The sequence below is a fragment of the Xenopus laevis genome, chromosome 3S, assembly GCF_017654675.1.
Source record: "Xenopus laevis strain J_2021 chromosome 3S, Xenopus_laevis_v10.1, whole genome shotgun sequence".
Classification (NCBI taxonomy): domain Eukaryota; kingdom Metazoa; phylum Chordata; class Amphibia; order Anura; family Pipidae; genus Xenopus; species Xenopus laevis.
This window is the reverse complement of record NC_054376.1, coordinates 120,604,486-120,620,375: the sequence shown is the minus strand read 5'-3', so window position 1 is coordinate 120,620,375 and position 15,890 is coordinate 120,604,486. Positions and strand designations below refer to the sequence as shown.

Genomic DNA, 15,890 nt, shown 5'->3' with positions numbered 1-15,890 from the left:
TATCCATCCGGCTCGTAGTGGTAGTTAGTAGTTAGTAGTTAGTAGTAGTAGTAGTAGTAGTATCTCTTCTCCGTTAATAATCTTGACAGGCTCTCGTTGTCAGGAAAAAAGCGTCTTTGGGGACAAACGTGCGCTGAATTACACGCACCGCTGGTGCACTTGTTGCCACTTGGATCCTGTGCTGCGAAAATGCCCCAGTAAGTAACAATGTGGCAAAGTGCTAGTGAAATCTTTCTAGAGAAGTAACAAACGGGTGAAAGAGGCAGAATAACAATGAACCTCAGCTGAGAGGCTCATTGGGGTGCCGCTGGGAAGGGGCTGCAAGCGGTTGGCGAGAAAGGAGTAGACGTAGCGGTTTGCTTTTGCCGCAAGCGTTGATAATAAATCAATAAGAACCTGGATGAGTCAATGGACCGGCGGAGGCGATTAGGTAGCATAGAATTTCATCATGGCGGAATGCTGGAGAGAGAGAGAGAGAGAGAGAACGATATGACACTGGCCTGTAACCAGTTGAAGGCAAACATTTTTGGCGGGCTGTTCGACATTAACAGCAGCCGTGTTGAGTTCATCTTCACATGCCAGCCGCTAGGGGAAAGGGGGGGGGGGTGTCAGTCATCGCAGTTCCCTATCAGGTCGAGTCATTCTGTATATGAAGGGGGACGAGAGCGCGAGCCTGCATCTTTCAAAGAAATCTTTGCGAGTAGAAGAATCATGTCTGGAAGAGGCAAGGGCGGAAAGGGTCTGGGCAAAGGAGGCGCTAAGCGCCACAGGAAGGTGCTGCGGGATAACATCCAGGGCATCACCAAGCCCGCCATCCGCCGCCTGGCACGCAGAGGGGGAGTCAAGCGCATCTCCGGCCTCATCTACGAGGAGACTCGCGGGGTGCTGAAAGTGTTCCTGGAGAACGTTATCCGGGACGCGGTCACCTACACCGAGCACGCCAAGAGGAAGACCGTCACCGCTATGGATGTGGTGTATGCTCTGAAGCGCCAGGGACGCACTCTGTACGGATTCGGAGGTTAAAGGCTCGCTTCTGTTTCCTCATCAAAACGGCCCTTTTAAGGGCCACCCACCTATTCCACAAAAGCGCTGGATCTCTCCTTCCAATAGGTTACATCCCCTTCTACTAATCCTAAATCTTTCACCAAAAGCTCCAAGAGGGAACACGTATTGCCTTACACGGAGCAGCAGCAGCAGACGGTCTCTACTATGAAGCCTGACTCGATCTGCCGTCAAAAGAAATAACCAATCGAAGTCTTAGAAAGCGGAGCCCTCTAGAAACTTGATTCATCGCAATACCGAAGCCGCTTTATTTGAAATAAAAAATATATCTCTCTTTGGAGGCCATTTGTTTCACACGGCAGCCTTTCCTAACTGAATGGAGGTCCTAACGGATTTCATGGCCGACTTGAGACTAAAAAAAAATAGACGTATCCCCCCCCCCTTTTTTTTTTTGTGTGTACCTATTTTATGAATAAACTACATTTTTAGGAGGCCTCTGTCCAATACAAGCAGCGTGTGAAGATTTGCGCGCGGTAATGACGAGAAGTGCACAACTCCCTACTCTACCTCGAGTGTTTTGGATACATTTATCTTTGCGTTGAAATGGCAATTATTTTTCAGGAGCAAACCAGGTTTTTGTGTGTGTGTATACAAACACACACACACACACACACACACACACACAGGTGAAGCATATGGAGGTGATTGTAAGTTGCACCAATGGATAGTGGAGAACAGCAGGTGCGGCTCTTGTAGAGAGAAAGTGGGTGGCTCTGAAAAGAGCCTTTGGGTTGGTGGGCCAGGGAATGGGGAGAGAGAGAGAGATTACTTGGCGCTGGTGTACTTGGTGACGGCCTTGGTGCCCTCGGACACGGCGTGCTTGGCCAGCTCCCCAGGCAGCAACAGGCGGACTGCGGTCTGGATCTCCCGGGAGGTGATGGTGGAGCGCTTGTTGTAGTGAGCCAGGCGGGAGGCTTCCCCTGCGATGCGCTCGAACACATCGTTGACGAAGGAGTTCATGATGCTCATGGCCTTGGAAGAGATGCCGGTATCGGGGTGCACCTGTTTCAGCACTTTGTAGACGTAGATGGCGTAGCTCTCCTTCCTGCTCTTCCTACGCTTCTTGCCATCCTTCTTCTGGGTTTTAGTCACGGCTTTCTTGGAGCCCTTCTTTGGGGCTGGAGCAGATTTGGCGGGTTCAGGCATGTTTCGCAAGTGACAGAGTCTGCACGCAAACAATAAGTCGCTCCTCCGGCTGCAGCTCCTCTTATACCCTGCCCATGCAAATAAGGCCGGGCATTGTCACTGATTCCCATTGGCTGGCTCTGATCGACGACGTCTTGGCCCACGTTTGCGCCCCGACGATTGGTGAGAAGCAAAGCTCGTGTTTCGTTGGCTGCAATCAATCCTAGCCAATCAACGAAGACACGTACGGTCCCGGCTGCCTATAAGAAGCAAAGTGCGCGCTCCAAAGGATCATCGTTGAGTCATTTTGCGTCGAACGACAGGCTTGCAATTATGTCAGGAAGAGGCAAACAAGGCGGCAAGACCCGGGCTAAGGCCAAGACTCGCTCATCTCGGGCCGGCCTTCAGTTCCCAGTCGGCCGTGTTCACCGGCTGCTCAGGAAAGGCAATTATGCCGAGCGGGTGGGAGCCGGAGCACCGGTCTACCTTGCAGCAGTGCTCGAGTATCTGACCGCCGAGATCCTCGAGTTGGCCGGCAACGCTGCCCGGGATAACAAGAAGACTCGGATCATCCCCAGGCACCTGCAGCTCGCCGTGCGCAACGACGAGGAGCTCAACAAACTGCTCGGAGGGGTCACCATCGCCCAGGGCGGTGTCCTGCCCAACATCCAGTCTGTGCTGCTCCCCAAGAAAACCGAGAGCGCCAAATCTGCCAAGAGCAAGTGAGCAGCTGCTGCTGCTGCCGCCGCCCAAACAACTACCAACCCAAAGGCTCTTTTCAGAGCCACCCACTCCATCTAAACAGCGCTGTGTATAGCTTTGTGTGTGTCTGACTAAATAGTGAGAAGAAATCGTGAAAGGGAAGAAGTTTCTCCTCTTTACACTGGTTTCCCCTCACTTGATTGCCAGGGAGTTGTTGATGATGATGATGATGATGATGATGATGGTGGAGAGAGGCAAGTCTTTTGCAGAGCATTGCTCTTTCTTTAAACCTCCTATTACAGGATGAACCCCCCTCATGGGTGTGATGAGAGATGGGTGTTTTGAGTGGAGGGATTGAGAAACTCCAGTCTTCTCAGTGTGAGTGCAATGAATGCATTTGTGGTGGCAAGAAAATCATAATATTAATTAAAAAAAAAAAAAAAAAAGGTTAAAACTGTCAGCAGCAGCAGCACAACTTGATGCAAGGACAACATTTGGCCTTAGCTGAACGAATTGACGTGTGTCCGCTGGAAGCCACAGCAGATGGATGGGAGGGAGGGAGCAGCCAGTCAGCCGGCGCTGCTCGAGCTTCGTTTCTTTTGAGAGCATGAGGCGATAGAGCCACGCGAAGGATTGAAATGTTTCAAGTAAAAGGGATGTGTGGGACTGCTAGCAGGTAATGGTGTGTGTTGCTATGGCTTCTAATAGAAGACCTACCGGTATGTGAAAGGCTAAGAGCGGAGTCATTTGGGGGGGGGGGGGGGGGTGGGAAATGAAAAGGCAGCACAAGCACAGCTGATTGTCAGAGAGTGTTGGTGGCTCTGAAAAGAGCCTTTGTGTGGGTGAGCGAGTGATGGGGAAGGAGAGATCTAAGCCCTCTCTCCTCGGATCCTGCGGGCCAGCTGGATGTCCTTGGGCATGATGGTGACCCTCTTGGCGTGGATGGCGCACAGGTTGGTGTCCTCGAAGAGCCCCACCAGATAAGCCTCGCTGGCCTCCTGCAGAGCCATGACGGCTGAGCTCTGGAAGCGGAGATCGGTCTTGAAGTCCTGGGCGATCTCCCGGACCAGCCGCTGGAAAGGCAGTTTGCGGATGAGCAGCTCGGTGGATTTCTGGTAACGGCGGATTTCCCGGAGAGCCACGGTGCCTGGGCGATAGCGATGGGGTTTCTTGACGCCGCCGGTGGCCGGGGCGCTCTTGCGGGCTGCCTTGGTGGCCAACTGCTTGCGGGGAGCCTTCCCGCCGGTGGATTTGCGGGCGGTCTGCTTGGTACGAGCCATTAGCACAACAGTAAGCTGCTTCTCGCTACTACGAAATAGCGCTTCAACGGCCGATTCCTCCTATTTATTCCAAGCGCCTCAATGCCATTGGCTCTTTCATATACACACGCCCTCTTTTATTCATTTCTGATTGGTTGTGACCGTTTCAAAATGCCCGCCAAAAAAAAAAAAAAAAAAAGGGACACATTTCTATGGAGGTACTGCATTTCTTTTTGTTTTTCTTTCTTTGCATAGTTCTTTGTTTCCTGCATTTTTCGTCAAATTCAGCCACAGACGTTCCACGGTGTTTCGTCCGTTCCGTTTCTTTCAGGCCTACCAGCGAACATTGGAGTGGGGGGTGCGGTATTGATGTCACGTGTGGGGGTGGGGCACTGAGCTGCTGCAGATGGGAACAGGCTCATCTTTCGATCGCTTCCCAGTACAAAGAAATTGGCGGTTATGTGATAGAGAACAGCTCATTTCCCTAACATTTGTTACAGCCCTACCCACAGCCGCTGCTAGACTTGCGCTTTAACAGGTGGAGCAGGGGAAGCCAAGTGCGGGCGGGTAAATGTTTCAAGTGGCGATGGAATTCCAAAGATGGATTTGGATTTAGAGGCACCCTTAAAACATGTAACTGGCACCCTTAAAACATGTAACTGTGCAATAAGCCACTCAATGGCCATATTCGTGCACTACTTTGTCTTCGCAGCTTTGCAGCGTCTCCCCTTTCCCATGAGGGAGTAACTGCAGCGGAATGTAATCCCGTCCAAAGCTGCAGGTGAAGCCGAGAGAGAGAGGGCGAAAGAAAGAAAGAGAGAGAGAGGGCGAGAGAAAGAAAGAAAGAGAGAGGGCGAGAGAAAGAAAGAAAGAAAGAAAGAAAGAAAGAAAGAAAGAAAGAAAGAAAGAAAGAAAGAAAGAGAAAAGGCCCATAAGAGTTTAAAATAGCCCGCTGTAACGCTCTGGCAGCAGAATGAATTGAAGGGCGGAATGCCAGAGGCAAAACAAAAAAGTGAAATCGTTGAATAGCGGTATGTAAATTGGCACGATAGATTTGGCGGGCACACTTTGAAAGGAACAGCCATTTCGACGCTCAAAGCGCATGTTAGGAATGGCTACTGGCGGCTCACGTTTAACCAATCACCAGTTAGCCCATGTTTTCCGGAGAATGCGGGGTGAGTTTGCAGTTCCCTTTCAGGTCGTGTCAGTCTGTATATGAAGGGGGGCGAGAGCGCGGCCCTGCATAAGTTAAAGCAATCTTTGAGCGTAGAATCATGTCTGGAAGAGGCAAGGGCGGAAAGGGTCTGGGCAAAGGAGGCGCCAAGCGCCACAGGAAGGTGCTGCGGGATAACATCCAGGGCATCACCAAGCCCGCCATCCGCCGCCTGGCACGCAGAGGGGGAGTCAAGCGCATCTCCGGCCTCATCTACGAGGAGACTCGCGGGGTCTTGAAAGTGTTCCTGGAGAACGTTATCCGGGACGCCGTCACCTACACCGAGCACGCCAAGAGGAAGACCGTCACCGCTATGGATGTGGTGTATGCTCTGAAGCGCCAGGGACGCACTCTGTACGGATTCGGGGGTTAAAGCCTCGCTTCTGTCTCTTTATCAAAACGGCCCTTTTAAGGGCCACCCACCTATTCCTTCAAAAGGCTGCATCCGTCTATTTAGATCTATTGCTAGAAGTTGTATCATCGTTAACCGCTTGTACAAGAGTCGGTGCCACCCGCATGTGTTCTACAGTGGCTGCTATAGTACCCAGTGGATGGGGAAATAAGGCTGCTTTGCTCATAATGAGGGAGGAGAGACACAGGCCAATCGCTATGGATGTGGTGTATGCTCTGAAGCGCCAGGGACGCGCACCCTGTACGGATTCGGGGCTTAAAGGCTCGCTTCGGTTTACTCCTCAAAACGGCCCTTTTAAGGGCCACCCCACTATTTCATTGGAGGAAAAAAAAAAAAAAAACTGTAGCCACTCTGTTCTCTCTTGGAACGTTCCCCCCCACACCTCCTCTTTACAACGGTTCTTAGAAGAGCCAGGGTCTTATACAGAGGTCAGTTAACCCTTTCCCGGCCAACCGTTTGGTCCTAGAGGCCAACATCTACTGCCAAGCCGTTTTTTTTTTTTTTAGACCTTTTCTACTTTCACTGTAAAAGACAAGGAAAGGCAAACAAAAAATACAATCCCATTTTTAATGAAAAAGAAACCCATCTCCAATATACTTTCATAAAAAAAAAAAGGTGTACCGTTTTTAGAAGAAACCTGACTGTATGCAGTGAAATTCGCCCTTCATTTACTGCTGTGGATAGAAATGATCAGACGGTCCCTAACTGCTGGACAGGGAAACAATCATACTTATGAACAGCAGGGGGAGCCCCGCTTACTTCCCAGCCATGCAGAACTCAAGCAGCTTTGTTTGTTTCCCTGTAGAGCAGTCGGCCACTGTGTAGAGATTTGTATTGGATTTTATTTTTGCATGAGTGACTGGGATTATGCACGAGTGAGTGGGATCATACATCCTTACTGTTAACATTTTAACAACCAGAGTGACAGTTATCTGGTGACCCGATGTGGCCAACTTTGAAAGCATAAATTGTTTGTTTTATTAGCGGGGTTCTTCTCCAGGGGGGTAGGCGAGGGGTAGTTGAAAAGTGCCAATAGGGAGGGGTACCAGGAAAGGAAAATCAAGGTAAGTATGCAGCAATTTTCCCATTTATTTCTGTAGAACCATCTGAAAACATCTGAACTTGTGAAATGTGTTTTGAAGGTGAAAAAAAAGGTCGCGTAACAGAAGTACCAGAAACCTTAAACAGAAAAGGTTGAGCCACAGCAAAAAAAAAGTGTTCCCGAAAACTACCGTCTCTGGTAGCAGAAGCTGACACCTAAAGGGAAAGCCATAGTCGGCAGGAATATGATCTGTGCGGGAAACCCCAATAAACGGCACATTGATTTCCTGTTTCAGCATTTTAAGCAGAATGGCATTTATTTTGCCCTATGCAACCCCTTCAGGTGACTGCTTTCTGGATATAGATTCTATTATCGGGTTGTCCGAGGCCATGGCAAGCATGCAAACTGCATATTGTGTGGATGTCAAGCAAGTACCAGGTCCGTTGCCCCTTTTTGGATCTGCCAAAGTTGCCCCCGGATTGAAAGTGGCAACTAAAGGCTGCCCGTAGTCGGCAGGATTCGAACCTGCGCGGGGAGACCCCAATGGATTTCTAGTCCATCGCCTTAACCACTCGGCCACGACTACTAGTTGCCCTTTAGGCTGCAGACCAAAGTTGCAGGACACTGTAACTTTCGGCTTGAAGGGCAGTATTGGATGCAATTGGCTTGCAATATAGGCAGATCCAAGTTCCGACCAACCGAGTTTGCAGAATGTACCCAGAAGCTGTGCCGCATGCATCTAGTCCCCGGATCAACTTGTACTGTGAGCTATCTTCCATAACCCTGTATTCCCTCGCTTGCTTAAAAGCCATCTCTAACCCCTTCCTTGTTCACCTTCCAAACGTTTTTTTTCCCCAGTTCAGTTGTTTTCAGATTGATCCCTAGAAATAAAGACTTTTTTCCCCAATCATTTATTTATTTATTTTTTTTTTTTAATTTTTTTTTTTTGTACTATTTTTCCCCCCAAAATCCAAGTTTAAAGTGTAATGTTCCTGTCTGTGGTGTCTGTGGGAGTCTGGCAGCTCAGTAATTCAGGCGCAGACTCTAAACTGTTACAATTTTGCAACATTTAGTTGAAACATTTCTCAGCATCATCTCTGGAGTATTAGCAAACTATTGTATCAATTCCAACAGCTGCCTGTAACGAAACTCAGAGATTCTGCTCAGTAGGGACAAATATAAGAAATATATCAACTAAATGTATCAATTTTGAACAGTTTACAGGGTCGGTGTTTATAAAAACGGTGACGCGTATCAATTAGAAAGTAATTGGAAACGTCATCATTTCTGGCGCTCTATCGGAAAACAACTAGTTGTTTGAAGATGAACCACCCCTTTAAGCTATCTAATGTATCAGCCTGTACAACTGATTCAGGGAGAGAATTATATTTAGGCGGAACCTCTTTTCTTGTAATCGTAATGGGCGACCTTGCGTCAGCTGGAAAGACTTACTGGTGAGTAGAGAGCATTAGAGAGATTTTTCATATGGTCCCCTTATATATGTATACATAGTTATCATATCAAGCCTTATGCGCCTCTTCTCCAACGTGAACAACCCCGTCTTGGCCAGTCTTTCCTCATAGCTAAGAATTTCCATAACTTTTACCGGCTTAGTTGCCCTTCTTTTTAGCCTCTCTGATACAATAATGTCCTGTTTGAGCACTGGAGGACAAAACTGTACGGCATATTCGAGACGTGGCCTTACCAGTGCTCCATACAGTGGAACAATGACCCCTTCCTGCGTGAATCAATGCCCCTTTTAACACAGCTCAAGACCTTATTTGCCCTTGATGCTGCTGACTGGCATTGCTTGCTACAGCCAAGTTTGTCATCTACAAGGACTCCAAGGTCCTTTTCCATAATGGATTTGCCCAGTGCAGTCCCACATTAAGGGTATACGTGGCTTAGATATTTTTACATCCCAAGTGCATGGCTTTCCATTTATCAACATTAAATTGCGTTTGCCGCTTAGCTGCCAGATTACCAGTTTGCCAAGAATCCTGTTGCAAGGATGCCGCATCCTAGATGGAATTAATTGGGCTGGATAGTTTTGCGTCATCTGCAAACACAGGTAAATTACTTACAATACCCTGCCCTAAGTCATAAATGAACAAGTTAAACAAAAGTGGATCCAATGCCGAGCCCCGAGGGACCCCACTAAAAACCTTAATCCAAGTAGGGGAATGTACCATTAACTACCTCCCTCTTGTATTCCCACAGTCAGCTTTTGCTAAGCAGATATTTGGGGCATCCTTAGTTTAGACAGTGGATTCCTTGCTTCTCCTTTTGAAGATGTTTGGTAACTGTCAAAAGGGCCCATCTCTTTCGGGGCTATTTGGTTGCCAGCAGAATTTGAGCCACAACAAAGATGTTTATTGTGCATTTTTGTCTCTGGGGGCCACAAAACCCAAAGAGATGTCTTCAACACCGGTCTCGTAGCAATAAACCCGTAGTTATCAGGATTATCGCCTGCTCGGGGAGACTCCGGTGGGTTTTAAATCCATTGGCCTTAAGACAGTACTCGGCCACTGCTACAGCACGCCTGCGGGTCATGTCTTTGCATGAATCCCGTGGGAGCTAGCCAAACTGAGGCAAACTGGGCTCGGCTGCAACTCTGTGCTATATAGTGTACATGTCATGTGATTCAGCTGCAACAACACATCTGATTCGGTCATGGATGTATAGCAACCCAGAGAACTCCATTTTGGGCTTGAACCACAAGATTCTCAGTTAACAGCAGAATGTGCTAACTGTTTCATCTAAAGTGACTTTTGGGCTGGTTCTGAAACTTCATTTGTGCTGCACATCACAAAACAACAGGTTCCACCGAGATTTGAACTCGGATCACTGGATTCAAAGTCCAGAGGGCTAACCATTACACCATGGAACCAGCAGCTATGGGATAGCCTCTGATGCAGCCAACTAGACCGTAAAAGCTATTAATGAATGGGGGAGGGAAAAAAAAAAAAACAGTAAATGAATAACAGGCAGTATTTGTTGTGTGTCCAGAAGCAAGGTAGGGGCTTAATGGGGTTTGATATTGCTCCAACTTGCAGTGCAGCAGTAAAGAGTGACTGAATCTTATCAGAGCACAAGTCACATGGCTGAGGGCACCTAAGGAACTAACAACATGTCTAGCCCCATGTCCGAATTCAAAATGAAAGAAACGTGAGAGCAGAAAACGGGATGTTTTTTAAAAGTAATGAAGATATAATGTACTGTTGTGCTGCACTGTTAAAACTGACATGGTAGCTTCAGCAACTCTACAAAAGTTGGTATAAACAAGCCTGCTGTGTAGCCAAGGGGGCAGCCATTCAAAGCTGAAGAAGGTGAAAAGGCGCAGGATGCACAGCAGGTAACAGAGGGGCTATGCAGTATACAACGGGATTCTTCAGAACTGATTTGTTTTCCATTGGGTACCCTTTGCTTTGAATGGCTGCCTCCATGGCTACATAGAAGTTTGTTTATATCAACTATAGTCGTGTTTCTGAAGCAAACACACCAGTTTTACCAGTGCAGGACACAACAGTACATTATATTGGCATTCCTTTAAAACACTTTCCGTTTTTGGTGGTACTGTACCTTTAAATCTGAAAAAAAAAAAAAAATCAGTGCAACGCAGGATTCTGCAGAAGGAGCACTATGCATTGTGATGTAGTTTGATATCGAGTTGTTTGTTTTAAAGGCACCTTAAATTTAAACCTCTCTAGAACGGAAATGGTTCTCTTTGCTCCGACTGACATCATTAACATCCGGAAGTACCCATCACAGCTAACAATTCCACTATCACCCCAGGCCCGGTCCCTTGAGGTTATCCTAGATTCTGCCCTGTCCTTCACTCCTCATATCCAGTCACTTATTAAAATCATGTCACTTCCACCTACGGAACATATCCAAAATATGATCATCGGATCACCCAAGATGCTGCCAAAATTCTTATGCACTCTCTCGTCATATCACGTTTAGACTACTGTGACTCTCTTTTAATTGCCCTTCCCCTCCAGAGACTGTCACCTCTCCAGTCCATAACGAAAACTGCCGTGAGGCTCATAGACCTCCAGCAACCGCTCCTCCTCTGCCAGTCCCTACACTGGCTTCCGCTACCTTTCAGAATCAAATTCAAATCAATGACCCTGACATCCCAAGCACTTCATAACTCTGCCCCACCCTACATCTCTGAACTCATCTCTATATATATATATACTCCCCCAACGGCTTATTACGCTCCTCTACTGACCTGCGACTCAACTCTTCTCTCATTACCTCCTCACATGCTCGCATTCAAGACTTTGCAAGGGCTGCACCCCTCCTCTGGAACTCCCTCCCACGCTCTGTCCGACTTTCTCCCAACCTTTCTGCTTTCAAAAGATCTCTTAAAATGCCCTTCTTTCGAGAAGCCTATTCTCACTCTGCTTAAACTACCAAATGCAATACCACATACAGCAGTTCAACTCTCACTCACTTAATTCTGATCTTTCCCCACACCCACACCTTGGTGTCTTATTCCCTTCCCTTAAGATTGTAAGCTTTTTTTGCACAGGGCCTTCCTCACCTTTTGTAACCAGTACTGGTTGTGATGAATTGCATACATGTGATTAGTTTGTAGAAGCACATTTACTTTACAGCGCTGCAAAATATGCCTGGCACTATATAAAATGAATGTTAATATATAATAATAATAATAATAATAATAATGATAATAATATAATATAGTATAGGTAAATCTAAAAACTGGACTTGCTGAGTAATCAATGAAGACATTTCACTACTCATCCGAGCAAGTACAGTTTGTTTTTTAGATTTACCTATACTAGATATATTATTATTAGTAGTAGTAGTAGTAGTAGTAGTAGTAGTAGTAGTAGTAGTAGTAGTTAGTAAGTAGTAGTAGTAGTAGTAAGTAGTAAGTAGTAGTATAGTAGTAGTTAGTAGTAGTAAGTAGTAGTAGTATAGTAATATGACCTGGATGAATGAAAATATTCATACTACTACTACTACTACTACTACTACTACTACTACTACTACTACTACTACTACCTCATAATAATATAAATAATAATAATAATAATTCTGTTATGGGAAAACACTTTTTTTTACAGTCATGTAATATTACGTAAAATAGTCATTCAGGGGTTATTTGTTAGGCCTCCTGTATTGGTCGATAAGCCTGCTGGAAGCTCATTTTGGTTGCATAAAAAGAAAAAAAAAAAACAGAGAGAGAGATGCCTGCCACAAACATTCCCCCACGCCAGGGATTCAAACAGAAGCAGCAATCTTTGAAAGGCACTGGGGCAACATCAAAGGGTTGGTGAGGCAACATTTCGCTCATGGAGCCACTGGTTGAGGATCACTGCCCCAGAACAAATGGAGCTGGCAGATCATAGATCTGGTTTCTTAAGAGGAATACCTCTTCTAGCAGTTTATTTGCAGCAATCTGTATGAGACACATCTGTTGGATAATGACTTCCAGGCAGTGACTGTAAGAGCACAGTAATTGGCTGAAAAGGGTGTGATGATGATGGATGATGATGATGATGATTGATGATGATTGATGATGATTGGATGATGATGAATGATGATTGATGATGATGATGATGATGATGATGATGATGATGATGATGATGATGATGGATGATGATGATGATGATGATGATGATGATGATGATGATGATGATGATGATGATGATGATGATGATTACACAGCACAACATCCTTGATTCCGTTTAGGGCAAATGTTACAATCGACTTTGCTTCCTAGCAGTGCCCTAGGATGGCACAGGGACCTATTGGTGCTGCTGCTGATAGTGGATCTCATGACAAACTACAATGCACACTGCTGGCTCCCACTTGCATGAAGGCTGCAGTCACTGGATTACAGCAGCGTTGGGTTTTCTGTGCTACTTTTGCCGCAGTGCAAAGCCCAGGGATTTCTTGTGTAGCTTCCAAACCCCTCACTGTCTCGCTGATGTCTTAGCCCATAACCTTTTCTCTGTCCGGGAAAAGGGGCTGGAAGAAACAGACGAAAATGAGAGCGTCAAACGAAAGATTTCAGTGACGATGCCCCAGACTGACAGGAGTGAAGCTGAGCCTGCCAGGGGCTGTTTGGGGCCGGTCCGTGCAAGCAACGTGCAGACAATGGCTGCCAGGGACACGGGCATTTAGCGGGCAGCTGACTATACACTCGCTGGGCTGTTTGTCAAAGTAGATATTAGGAATAACTTTGCTTTTTGAGACGCTGGAAGCACAGAAGGAAAGCTCCCGTAAAGCCGTATCCAGAAGGTTTGCTATGGGCGTGCCTAGGTTTTGTCCAATGACAAGGCCATTAGCTTATTGCAACTGAGCCAATCAACAGACAGAAAAGGTTGTATATAAGGAGAAGTGGAGTTGAGCGCGAGAGTTGTGTTTTATCATTTCCGGAAAAAAGATAGACGAGAATCTGCCATGGCTGAAGCCGCCGAATCCGCGCCCGCTCCTCCCCCGGCTGAGCCCGCCGGCCAAGAAAAAAAGCAGCAGCCCAAGAAAGCAGCGGGGTTGCCGCAAGGTCCGCCAAGAAGACCGTCGTCTGCCCAGTTGTGTCCGAGCAGATCGTCACAGCCGTGTCCGCTTCCAAGGCAGCGCAGCGGTGTCTCTGGCAGCGCTCAAGAAGGACTCTGGCTGCGGGAGGGGGGGAGGGGACTACGATGTGACAAGAACAACAGCCGCCTCAAGCTGGCTCTCAGGCTCTGGTCACGAAGGAGACCCTCGCTCCAAGTCAAAGGCAGTGAGCCTCGGTTCTTCAAGCTCAACAAGAAGCAGCTGCAGAGCAAGGACAAGCCGCCGCCAAGAAGAAGGCCGCCGCTAGCAGCGCCAAAGCCAAGAAACCCAGCGACAGCAGCCAAGAAGGGCGCCAAAGTCTCCGAAAAAGCCCAAGAAAGTCTCCCGGCAGCCGCCAAAGCCCGAAAAAGCTCAAAGAAACCCCGCAAAGGCGGCGCAGCAGCAAGAGCCCCCCCGAAAAAAACAAAGCTGCAAGCCCAAGAAGGCCACCAAGAGCCCCGCAAAAAAGACCGCCGTCAAGGCCCAAAGCTCTGCTGCCAAAAGCCCACAAAGGCCAAAGCGGCCAAAGCAAAGTGGTCCAAAACCAAAGAAAGCCGCCCCCAAGAAGAAAGAGCGAGCGAGCGAGCGAACCACTGCCCAATTCAAAACCAAAGGCTCTTTTAAGAGCCCACCACATCCCCCTGAAAGAAGCAGCTTTTGTTCCTATAGCGACTCTCCATCTCTTCGCCGACTACTAGCTTTCTTACGAACACGACTATCCATCCGGCTCGTAGTGGTAGTTAGCTTGTTAGTAGTTAGTAGTAGTAGTAGATAGTATCTCTTCTCCGTAATAAGCTTGACAGGCCTCGCTGTCAGGAAAAAAGCGTCTTGGACAAACGGCGCTGAATTACACTCACTCTGGTGCACTTGTTGCACGATCCTTGCTGCAAAATGGCCCCATAAGTAACAAATGGCGCAAATGTTGCTAGTGAAAATCTTCTAGAGAAGTAACAAACGGTGAAAGAGCAGAATAACAATGAACCTCAGCCCCCCCCCCCTTTTCAGAGCTCATCTGGGGCCGCTGAAGGGGCTGCAAGCGGTTGGCGCAGAAAGGAGTAGACGTAGCGTTGCTTTTGCCGCAACGTTGATAATAAATCAATAAGAACCTGGATGAGTCACTATGGACCGCGGAGCGATAGTGCATAGAATTTCATCATGGCGATGCTGGAGAGAGAGAGAAGAGAACGATATGACACTGCGCCTGTAACAGTTGAAGCAAACATTTTTGGCGGGCTGTTTCGACATTAACAGCAGCCGTGTTGGAGTTCATCCTTCACATGCCAGCGCTAGGGGAAAAGGGGGGGTGTCAGTCATCGCAGTTCCCCTATTCAGTCGAGTCATTCTGTATATGAAGCGGGACGAGAGCGGAGCCTGCTCTTTCAAAGAAAATCTTGCGGAGTAGAAGAAATCATGGTCTGAAGAGCAAAGGCGCGAAAGGGTCTGGGCAAAGAGCGCTAAGCGCCCACAGGAAGGCGCTGCGGGATAACATCCAGGGATCACCAAGCCCGCCATCCGCCGCCTGCACGCAGAGGGGGAGTCCAAAGCCGCATTCCTCCGGCCTCATCTACGAGAGACTCGGGGTCTTGAAGTGTCCTGGCAGAACGTTATCCGGGACGCCGTCACCCTTACACCGAGCACGCCAAGAGGAAGACCGTCACCGCTATGGATGTGGGGTATGCTCTGAAGCGCCCAGACCACTCTGTACATTCGCGGGTAAAGCCTTCGCTTCTGTCTCTTTATCAAAACCGGCCCTTTTAAGTGGCCACCCACTATTCCTTCAAAAGGCTGCATCCGTCATTTGATCTATTTTGCTAGAAGTTGTATCATCGTTAACCGCTTGTTACAAGAGTCGGTGCCACCCGCATGTGTTACAAGTGGGCTTCTATAGTACCCAGTGGATGGGGAAATAAGGCTGCTTGGCTGCATAATGAGGAGGAGACACACAGGCAATCGCTATGGATGTTGGTGTATGGCTCTGAAGCGCCAGGACGCGCACCCGTAACGGATTCGGGGCTTAAGGCCTCGCTTCGGTTTACTCCTCAAAACGGCCCATTTAAGGGCCACCCCACTATTTCATATGGAGGAAAAAAAAAAAAAATGAGCCACTCTGTTCTCTCTTGGAAACGTTCCCCCCCACACCTCCATCTTTACAACGGTTCTTAGAAGAGCCAGGTTCTTATACAGACGGTCAGTTAACCCCTTTCCGGCCAACCGTTTGGTCCTAGAGGCCAACATCTACTGCCAAGCCGTTTTTTTTTTTTTTAGACCTTTTCTACTTGCACTGTAAAACAAGGAAAGCAAACAAAAAATACAATCCCATTTTTAATGAAAAGAAACCCATTTCGCCCAATATTATTTCATAAAAAAAAAAGGTGTACCGTTTTTAGAAGAAAACCTGGACTGTAGCAGTGAAATTCGCCCTTCATTACTGCTGTGGATAGAAATGATCAGACGTCCCTAACTGCTGGACAGGGAAACAATCATACTTATGAAACAGCAGGG

General features: G+C 47.6%; 5 protein-coding genes and 2 non-coding genes across 7 annotated transcripts; 3 read left to right on the top strand and 4 right to left on the bottom strand.

Moving 5' to 3' along the window:
* The first annotated feature begins 155 nt into the window (after window positions 1–155).
* LOC121402047 lies at window positions 156–5,781 on the top strand. Its single transcript, XM_041587773.1, has 6 exons — window positions 156–1,021; window positions 1,806–1,959; window positions 2,415–2,909; window positions 3,894–4,004; window positions 4,861–4,929; window positions 5,395–5,781. The coding sequence occupies exons 1-6, from the start codon at window positions 409–411 to the stop codon at window positions 5,732–5,734; spliced, it is 1,782 nt and encodes a 593-aa protein (XP_041443707.1). The 5' UTR covers window positions 156–408; the 3' UTR covers window positions 5,735–5,781.
* Window positions 1,769–2,208, bottom strand: LOC121402228 (histone H2B 1.1). The gene has a single exon (XM_041588824.1). The coding sequence runs from the start codon at window positions 2,206–2,208 to the stop codon at window positions 1,828–1,830; it is 381 nt and encodes a 126-aa protein (XP_041444758.1). The 3' UTR covers window positions 1,769–1,827.
* LOC121402226 (histone H2A type 1) lies at window positions 2,521–2,976 on the top strand. Its single transcript, XM_041588823.1, has one exon. The coding sequence runs from the start codon at window positions 2,521–2,523 to the stop codon at window positions 2,911–2,913; it is 393 nt and encodes a 130-aa protein (XP_041444757.1). The 3' UTR covers window positions 2,914–2,976.
* Window positions 3,702–4,280, bottom strand: LOC121402225 (histone H3). Its single transcript, XM_041588822.1, has one exon. It carries the CDS (start codon window positions 4,167–4,169, stop codon window positions 3,759–3,761), a length of 411 nt encoding a protein of 136 aa, XP_041444756.1. The 5' UTR covers window positions 4,170–4,280; the 3' UTR covers window positions 3,702–3,758.
* A 1,538-nt stretch (window positions 5,782–7,319) lies between the features above and the next one.
* Window positions 7,320–7,401, bottom strand: trnas-aga. Its single transcript has one exon. It is a non-coding gene; the product is annotated as a tRNA-Ser (tRNA).
* A 2,232-nt stretch (window positions 7,402–9,633) lies between these two features.
* Window positions 9,634–9,705, bottom strand: trnaq-uug. The gene has a single exon. It is a non-coding gene; the product is annotated as a tRNA-Gln (tRNA).
* Window positions 9,706–13,256: 3,551 nt separating this feature from the next.
* On the top strand, window positions 13,257–14,012 carry LOC121402046 (histone H1A-like). The gene has a single exon (XM_041587772.1). It carries the CDS (start codon window positions 13,257–13,259, stop codon window positions 14,010–14,012), a length of 756 nt encoding a protein of 251 aa, XP_041443706.1.
* The last annotated feature ends 1,878 nt before the right edge of the window (window positions 14,013–15,890 follow it).

Excerpts from the sequence above, each read along its gene's own strand:
- LOC121402228 (XM_041588824.1), bottom strand. The coding sequence starts at position 2,208 with ATGCCTGAACCCGCCAAATCTGCTCCAGCCCCAAAGAAGGGCTCCAAG.
- LOC121402225 (XM_041588822.1), bottom strand. The coding sequence starts at position 4,169 with ATGGCTCGTACCAAGCAGACCGCCCGCAAATCCACCGGCGGGAAGGCT.
- LOC121402047 (XM_041587773.1), top strand. The coding sequence starts at position 409 with ATGGACCGGCGGAGGCGATTAGGTAGCATAGAATTTCATCATGGCGGA. Across the intron at positions 1,960-2,414 it reads ATGGTGGAGCGCTTGTTGTA|CCAATCAACGAAGACACGTA; the intron begins GTGAGCCAGGCG and ends AATCAATCCTAG. Across the intron at positions 4,005-4,860 it reads AGCAGCTCGGTGGATTTCTG|CTTTGCAGCGTCTCCCCTTT; the intron begins GTAACGGCGGAT and ends TTGTCTTCGCAG.
- LOC121402226 (XM_041588823.1), top strand. The coding sequence starts at position 2,521 with ATGTCAGGAAGAGGCAAACAAGGCGGCAAGACCCGGGCTAAGGCCAAG.
- LOC121402046 (XM_041587772.1), top strand. The coding sequence starts at position 13,257 with ATGGCTGAAGCCGCCGAATCCGCGCCCGCTCCTCCCCCGGCTGAGCCC.